The sequence below is a fragment of the Lolium rigidum genome, chromosome 1, assembly GCF_022539505.1.
Source record: "Lolium rigidum isolate FL_2022 chromosome 1, APGP_CSIRO_Lrig_0.1, whole genome shotgun sequence".
Classification (NCBI taxonomy): Eukaryota; Viridiplantae; Streptophyta; class Magnoliopsida; order Poales; family Poaceae; genus Lolium; species Lolium rigidum.
Window position 1 is genome coordinate 331,476,738 of NC_061508.1, and position 9,074 is coordinate 331,485,811.

The window sequence follows — 9,074 nt, forward strand, 5'->3', positions numbered from 1 at the left end:
CTTCTCAAAGTTGGAAGAGGGGTTAGTTATACAATCAAAACTAGAGGGAAATGCAGAAAATGCTGTTGCAGTTCAGACTACTGTGGATTGCTTTGCTTCGGCGGGTTCGCCATGGTGACGAGGCCACTGAATGGGTCGCCGAACGGGTTGGATAGCCCGGCATTGGTAGCATACTGGGCCTGCTGCTGCTGGTATGTTTGTGGTGGCATCATCACCATTTGGTGTTGCTGCTGCATCTGGTAGTACTCCTGCTGCTGCATCTGGTAGTACTGCTGTTGCTGGGACATCATAGCTAGCTGCACGTTTGATGGCGGCGCGAAGCTGCTGGACATGGCGAATGGGTCGCTGGGATCAAACGGGTTCGTCGTGAAGCTGCCGGTGTAGGTCACATTTGCTATTTGTTGTCTCCTTGCTGTGTCTTCATATAGGCTGTCTAGCAAGAGCTTGTCGAATCCTCCAGCCTGTTGAGCAAATACAGATGAATTAATCAACTCTCGAGTACTTTTACTTGCATTCCGATTCAGTTATATGCTGCATTCGACTTTGCGGTGGATTTTCAAAATAACTTAATTTTTCTATTTTGGGGACTGAAAGAATATTTTACAATTTAGACCTGACAGCAAAATGTCACTAGAACTACTGTAAGTGTGTGTGACTAACTAGATTCTGCAGTTCAGAGCATAGCACGATTCAACAGCCGCAGCCATACTCTGAACCTTTTTTACTGAGCTGTATGAGATGTTACGGACAGGTTGAATCTAAAGATATACATACCAATTGGTTGCCAGCTGGTTGACTTGTGTGGTTACTTGGTGCAGTGACCAGTGCCAATTCCCACCCAGATTTGTCAATGGCGAACAAGTCTTGGGAAATTGAGGTATTGTTCCCACTCCCTATATTATTCAAGAAATCAGGAAGCAGTATTTAGCACCGGATATACACATTTAAAGATTGGTAACATTCTCGACACACGAAATCGCACTTGTGCAGATTAAATTTATTTGATCATGAGGTGTTGTCCTTGTCAAAAGAACGGTTACTTGTGTAGTTGTGATTAATCAGTTAACTGGAATTATTAAGCAGAGATTACATCCAATACATACCTGGTCCCACAATAGCAAGAGCAAGCGCGTTGCTTTGCTCAAGATCTGCAATCATGGGATGCAATTCTTCGTCCAAATTCTGCCAGTAGAATAGGAGTAAGCGTGTAAGATTCAAGGAAACATGCACTGTTTTGAAATAAATATAGATCAGAATGGGTTAAAATTACTAATAGATCTCCAGTTGTGGGCAATGGCTGGGGTTCATCTTCTTCTGAGAGGTCAGCGGTAGTCTGTGGCTCTTCTTCAGGCTCCTCGGGCTCTTCTGTTTCCTCTTCCACCGGTTTCTCGGTTTCCTGTGGAGTTTCGTCTTCGTTGTCACTAGGTAAACTCCGCTCCTCGGTTTCCTGGTTTAGCAACATCAAAATTTAACAGAACAATAGTAGATTGTTACTCAGTGTATTGACTCTTTATTTCTCTGCAGTTCTACTGATAGTGAACAAACTCACCACACTCTTACTCGTGATGCTGGCACGGGGTGCTTCTCTTATGTACTCTTCCATAGTTACAAGGAATGAACAAGGTGGCTGCATATTGGTAAAAAAATAGCATATCACTAAATATCTAAATCCTTGTAATCCGGAGATTCAGTGGACAACGGGTTGACATGCATAATTAGGAGTAGCCAAGAAAATACTGTGAAGACAATTGTAGGTCGTTGTCAATTCAGAGCAAATAACTGCCATGTTTGCACAAATGCACTAGTTATGGCACAATCGATTTCATGTGTTTTATCCTTCTTGGTATACTGAAGTCAATATCGGGAACTAGTATATCATAAAGGTATGGATAAATCAATGAAGGAGCATACCTGCCTCAAAGTAGGAAACTGGAAAGTCCTAGCCAGCTCAAGACGTTTGCAGTAGTCATAAAAAGCAGAAAGCCTTTCTGCCTGTAAAATAGGCGAAATCACATCATGGAGTCCCAAGAACCGGTTAGTTGACCCATTGTATAGAAGAAAGAAAATCTGACTTTCTGTACCTGTTGGCCAGCTCTTTTATAGATTTCAAGTGCCTTGATAGCATCGATTTTGGCCATGTCAAAATACTATTGACACGAGAAGAAACTGAACTTACGTTTATGAATTGATAGTGGACATACACATAACACATAGGATGATATCCAAAAGAATTGTTACCATATCAACAAGGTTGATGATGCCGTCATTGATCGAACAGTATATTTTGAAGCTCTCCTTCAAGACCTGAGGTCCATAAGGTCACTAAGAAATACACACTATTGTATGAACTAAAAGAAAAGAAACATTTTATACAAAAAATACAACAAGTGCTTAACTTACAAGGGCTAGTGCATACTGTACGAGGTAATTTGTGCAGGACATACCTTCAGGCTGCGATAATAAAGAAGATGAACAAGAGGAAAAGAATAATAGCAGAGAAGAGTATGTCATCTTACTAAAATCAAACCTGGCAGGAAATAAGCCTGAGCAGTAGTTTCTGCAGCGCAGGCAACTGATCTAAAAGGTCTGGGCATGGAAGTGTTCTCGTTCTACTGTGTGCCTGGCATAATTTTGCGGACATTGCAAAATGAGTAAGCCACAACGGTGCCAGGGTGTACAGCAAAGCAGCATGTAGCTTGGGAAGCTGACAATACCTTGCCGGAAGCCTTGGGTAATTTCAGCAGACGATCGGCTTCAACATCGTACTTTAGAACCCGAAAACACTCAACCCGTTCATCTAGGTATTGCGCATACAGGCGGACCCAAGCAGAGCAATCCCAAGCTGACAAATGAGGGAGGAGAGCATGGCTTCAGCTACCAAAATAGAACAGTGAGAGCTATTTCAGAAGAACAAACCTAGTGGGCTCGAGTCATCCTTGAAATGTGGAATCTGCAAAATAGTTCCTCTATACGAATAGCTCAAGAAGTCATCTTTGAATGTCCCATCACCTTCTCTGAGTAATCTATGTATCACTATCAATGTTTTCAATGCAACCTGCAGCAAACATACTGGACCTTAATATGCATCAGTTTTATGCACCAAATGAATTCCTCGCACCAGCTACTCATTCATCTTATAAGGAGAACCAAGAAACATATGGGATACAGATATACGGAATATGATCTGAATCAAGGATCATCATTAGAAAACACAAATTAAGATCATTGACATAGACAAGTAAGGAACAAGACCCACTATCCAGTTCTTGGTCTTGGACAATCTCCTCGCCAATGTGCAGATGGTGTAGGCGACATCCGCTCGCGGGCGGTTCACCGTGGTCGCCAAGAGTATCCCTGCATCCAGCAAACCGATAAACCTAGGAATGTTTTGTTGAGACAGGACAGGCCATGGATCATCCACATCCTGACCGATCAGAGGCTGCATTGCATGCATTTGCAGTAAAATCACTCACTCCTCAGGTGCCTCTCCTTGGGCGGGCACTCCACGTGGTTCGTCGCCTTCACGATGGCGATATCCAAATCCTGCAAGGTCAGAAGCCGCACGAGAAGATTTACAACAGGGTGCATTCGTCAGCATTTCAAATCTGCAGGGTAATCGGTCGGTCGAACGAGCACATCGGAAACGCAGATCGCGTGCGGTGTGCAGGGCAATGTGTTTGATCGGAGGATGCTGACCTTGTACTCGCTGTTGAAGTTGGCGAGGCCAACCTTGGTGGAGTCCTTGAGGGCGCCGTAGGCCTTGCGCCAGGTGCCGGACCCCATCCCCGCCGTCGCCCGCCGCCCCCCGCCGTCGCCCGCAACCGCGGCCTAGCCGTGCACGCACGCACGCACCGACGATGGTGGTCAGCCCGGTGCGCCAATTTTAGCAGGGGTGAGGAATGGGAGCGAGGGGAGGAGAGGGGAGGCGCGCGATGGCCAGAATAGAGGCGTGCGTCGTAGCGAGCCGGATACTTCGGCCGTGTGGGAAGCCATTGGGCCGGAGGTTGCTGGGGATGGAGGTGTTGGTGCGCCGCCGAGGAGGCTGACGGGGAGCACGCCCTTCTTTGCTCACTGTTTGATTTGGGGCAGCTGACGAACTCAAGGGCAAAACAATAGGCAAAATGATTTACTCTCCCAATTTAAATTAATTAACTTCACTTTATCAAGATATGTACGCTATTTAGGTGTGTTTTTAACTCTAAATATATGAACATCTAGACAAACTGAACTCTATTAATTTAGATCGGAGGGAGTAAAAAAATAATACGCAAAATGACGTTTCTTGGCCCGGTGCCCACAAAACATCAGAAAAATAGGTGGTCATCGTCGCTACAAAAGCACTCAAAATTCACACGAAGGGCAACTCGTTGAGAGAAAAGAAAAAAAAAGAAAAATCTTCTTAGAGGTTTCTTTCGGTGATTTTCTGGTTACAAGTGTCGCTTTCTCCTTCACCGTGTGTTGTGATTTCGCCAAATGCCGCTTTCTCCTTCACGTATATATATATGTATGATCATGTGCACGTGTGTGAGAGATTGTGGCTTCAATAGTAGCTAACTCTGGAGTGAGATGTGTCTAACGGAGCGTCTCGACCCCCGCGCGGGCGACTCGGGCGGCGACAGGGGAATGGATAGGGTTCCTCTCCCGGCCCCGCTGCGCCCGCTGGCAACCGGCGCGCCGCTCAGTGGTGCTAGAGTCGGTGTGTTCCTTCGACGTGTTGGAGTGGGAGGAGGACGTCGAGGCGTGCTCGGAGGGAGCGGAGTCAGGCGAAGACCTCGGGGGGGGGGATGATTGGTGGGTGACGATGGCTAACATCAACGTCAAAAAGATCTTGATACGTTGGGACTCCAAGTGCAGAATGTTGTATCAACAAAGTATCTTCCCCACAAGGGTGACTCGAGGGTTTATATCAAGCTCTCGGGAAAACTGGACAAAAGTATTCTCTTGTCCCTTCTTCTAGCAATCATGCAAGTAAAATAAAAGCATTGTGTCCCCAACTCTACCGTGTGGTTGTTAAGCATAAGTTTTCGCGTAAGTAAATAAACACAAGTAAAAATAAAACAAGTAAAAAATACTAAATAAAGTAACTAAGTAATACCTGTAAAAGGGGTTGATTGGTGTTGGTGTTTTGGATGGAAATAAGAAAAGTAAATAATTTTGAATTTTCGGATTAAAATAGTGCACCAAATAGAAAACAAGATAAAAGCAATAAAAAAGTGTTTGTAAAGATAAAAAGTGAATCGAGGTTCATGGGTTCACTTGACTATTCTCTCTTTTAAGTTGTAGTGGACAAATAGTGATTCATCAATGAGATATAAGGATGCAAAATAATAATATGAGTAAGATAAGAATTCACATGGGCATCACATCCTAACATAGAGATGATGCAACACATCTCTCTTATACTCCGCAAGAAAGGAAAACTCCATGTAATGTATTAATAATTAACAAAGCATAGCAATAAGTACTTTGACATGATGTTTGAATATCAAATATGCTACCTTGAACCAACAAGATCATCACTACTGTCACGTGACGAACATACCACATGCATTCACTTTATCCCTATTGAGGTAGCAAAAGAAAAGGCAAAACCATAATAGATCACGAATTTATTGTCACTATCCAATCACTAAAATCATGCTACTCCATCTAATACACACATCACCCCACACGTACATGCTCTTGCATAGATGTTTGATCAGAACAAGTACTTAAAAACAGGGTACATAATATGCATCTATCAATACATCTTACACATAATGTGATTAGATCTCATAGTATAATATCATAGAATAAGAATCCACCACATAGGTATTACAAATATGGCCATAATCATGTTAGGCGGCTCATATGGCACTAAGAACTATGAAGAACATGAGGAAAATAGATCAAGCAACTACCACAAACCGTAGTCCAGAGGTGGACTATTCTCCCTTGATCATGGTGATGATGATGAAGACGCTGGAGAAGGTGGAGATCCCTCCGACGGTGATCCCGGCGGAGTTTCTCCCTCAAATCTTCTCCATTTTCATGTTTTTGTCTCTATGCGATGCTCTCCTCTCCTCTTGAGAACTCTTCGGGGCCATATAGTTGAGATATACATCTCCTTAGGTCCTTTGTATAGGTGGCATGAAGATACCCCATTGCGATATTTGGTTGAAACATGTATGTTGAAAGATCTTGGTAACTCAAAGTTGTGAAACGAGAGGCGTAGTCCTTAGCATTAAAAAAATGAGGCAACACTTACTCATAAGAAGTCAAACTCATGACACATAGACATCTTCATAAATGAGATACTTGGTACCCCATCCTTATTATTATTGTTGATATAAATTGCATAGCTCAAAATCATGTTTTATGCTCTCTAATTTTTATTTTGTTGGAGGTTTAGCACATACATTCCATGCTTACTTACTCGTGTTTAAGAGTCAAAGGAATATTCCTGAAAAGAGAGGACAAAGAGTTTCCAACAATTTTATAGGATTCTCTTAATCATGCTTTATGATTTATATTATTTATCATTCTTATTTCTTAAAATGCTATTTACTATTATGCATGCTTTGTAGAATATAAGAGTTATCGCTTGAGGAGTTCATATTACTTATTGTCATTCCTTATTGACTGAACCTTGTAATACTTTGCATGATTATTTAGAAGCTATATATTATAAACTCCAAAGTTCATGTTAGTTTTATCACCTTTATGCTCGGGACGAGCATAGGTTAAGCTTGGGGATGTTGATGCATGTAAAATGCATACATGAACTTTGTCCTTTATCATATTGAATTCCCACATATTTGCAACATATATGATGATAATACCATGTTTTACATTGATTTATGAGGATTTACCAATAATCCCCTTCATTTGGTTTATAACTCCGCAGAACATGAAAACCCTGTTTTGTGTATTTTTCACTTTTAGAGACCTATACGGTGTGAATTCGCTCTTGATAGTGTAGCTGTCTATCCTATAACACAGTCTACGAACAACCACCTTGAGACCGATAAAAGGCAGACAGGGGAGCAGTTTGCCGAAGAAGACCACCAAAACCGAGAGGGAAGACACATATCATCACTATAGAAGGAGAGAAGCACCAGCCAACGCATCAGCATATCCTTCGCCGCTAGGAGCCATCTAGGAAAAGGCAAGCAGTCACCGCCACGCTCCCGTAGGGCCGTTGCGCACCGCTCGCGTGCTAGCCGCAAGAGGTCTAAAGGCCCAACCCTCTAGACCGAACCCTAGGTCCCCCACCATCAGCCTCGTTGGTCCCCCACGCTCGGGGGGGGGGAGCAGATCACTCCAACACCGAATTCACCTAGACTTTGCCCAATGGGGAGTCACCACCGACAAAAACCCGAGGGGAGGGTGGAGGGGACACATCACTCGAGGGATCGCGTATCCTCCCGATTCACCCGTGGGGAGAGCGACATAGGGGTTGGGTGGGCCTTTCTGTTCTATGTTCAAAATTCACAGATGATGAGATTGGAGACTCTAGGAAAAGCCAAGCAGACACCGCCACGCTCCCGTAGGGCCGTTGCGCACCACTCGCATGCTAGCCGCAACAGGTCCAAAGGCCCAACCCTCTAGACCTAGGGGCTACAACCACAAAACCCTAGGTCATGAGAAGCTCCACACCGGGGTGGAGGGGCAGCCTGAAGCAGATCTCTCCAACACCAAATCCACCTAAACTTTGCCCAAGGAAAACGTTTAAAATCAGGCGACCGATCTGGGGCAGCGATCGGTCGTCCCCACTCACCACGTGCATCCTGGCGTCCGCTAGACCGCTACGCCCGCTCCTTTTTCTGGCACGTCCCCCGATCCTGGCATGCTTCCTGGCGTCTAGTCTAGTCCAATCAAACCCCACGTAAAGAGTATCTCCGGCGCAGCTAGCTAGCTTCCGATCTCTTTCTTTGCATGCAACTCTGGTTCTTTCTTGGCTCACAACTATTAGCACTGTACATTAGGGTAGCACTCATGTGAGCCACATAAACAGTACCTTTCTGACATTTAGCTTTTTATTCTCCGTATAAATTTTCGATTTATGTGGTAAAAAAAATATGGGGATTTAGAATTATTTTAATGTTACATTTTTATGACACATCGGTGCAAGTAGTTGGATTTGCCGTCGGTGAGCTTGATCCGGCGAGGTCGATGCACCAAAACAAAGTCCGCGTGTCACAGATTTTTCGATGGCGTGTATGTGTTTTAAAGTTGTAACAAAATCATGTGCGTTTTGTTGTGAAAACACATGCGAGATGCAGGTTTCTTTTCCTCGGTTTTTTCGATGTTGCATACATGCTTTAAAATTGTACCTAACTAGTGTGAATATTGTTGTGAATGCAGGGTCGAGATGTTGTAAGGTTTTTTGGGCGCCTTAAATAAGTTTTTTCCCGGATTTTTTTATGCTGCATACATGCTTTAAAATTGTAACTAACTCGTGTGAATACTGTTGTGAAAGCAGAGTTGAGATGTTGTAAAGTTTTTTGGGCGCTTGGTATAAGTTTGTTTTTCTTGGATTTCTTATATTGCATACGTGCTTTAAAATTGTAACTAACTCGTACATATATTGTTGTGAAAGCACATGCGATATATATTGTAAGGTTTATTGGGTGCTTGATATAAGTTAGATTTTCTCAGATTCTCAATGTTGTATACGTCCTTTAAAATTGTAACAAACTCGTATATTGTTGTGAAAACAGAGTTGAGATGTTGTAAGGTTTTGTGGCACTTGATATAAGTATTATTTTCTCAGATTTTCCATGGTCTATATGTCCTTTAAAATTGTAACAAACACATATGATTTTTGTTGTGAAAGCCCATGTAAGATGTTGCAAGTTATTTTAGGTGATTGATACAAGTTTTTTTCCCTCAGATTTTTCAATATTGCATACATGCTTTATAATTGTAACAAACTCGTATGAATATTTGTTGTAAAACAATAGACGAGATGTTGTAAACATTTGATAGAAGTTGTTGTTTTTCTCGGATATTTTGGGTCCCTTAAGTGCCTGCAAGGTGAGTATAATATTGTTGTATTCATGTTACAAGGTTCAATTTTTTCGACTTTTATT

General features: G+C 42.9%; 1 protein-coding gene across 1 annotated transcript; it reads right to left on the reverse strand.

Annotated features, from left to right (window-relative positions):
• Positions 1 to 77: 77 nt before the first annotated feature.
• On the reverse strand, positions 78 to 3,783 carry LOC124663380 (putative clathrin assembly protein At5g57200). Its single transcript, XM_047201092.1, has 15 exons — positions 3,697 to 3,783; positions 3,474 to 3,543; positions 3,257 to 3,354; positions 2,917 to 3,055; positions 2,715 to 2,842; positions 2,528 to 2,620; positions 2,401 to 2,451; positions 2,239 to 2,304; positions 2,082 to 2,147; positions 1,912 to 1,992; positions 1,550 to 1,627; positions 1,271 to 1,447; positions 1,104 to 1,182; positions 775 to 893; positions 78 to 461 (listed from the first exon to the last, which is right to left on the reverse strand). Exons 1-15 carry the CDS (start codon positions 3,781 to 3,783, stop codon positions 78 to 80), a joined length of 1,716 nt encoding a protein of 571 aa, XP_047057048.1.
• Positions 3,784 to 9,074: the final 5,291 nt, after the last annotated feature.

Bases quoted from the DNA above. Each gene is read 5' to 3' on its own strand.
- LOC124663380 (XM_047201092.1), bottom strand. From the start codon at position 3,783: ATGGGGTCCGGCACCTGGCGCAAGGCCTACGGCGCCCTCAAGGACTCC. The intron at 2,843-2,916 runs GTTTGTTCTTCT...CTCATTTGTCAG, and splicing joins GGATGACTCGAGCCCACTAG to CTTGGGATTGCTCTGCTTGG. The intron at 2,148-2,238 runs GTAACAATTCTT...TCGTGTCAATAG, and splicing joins TCATCAACCTTGTTGATATG to TATTTTGACATGGCCAAAAT.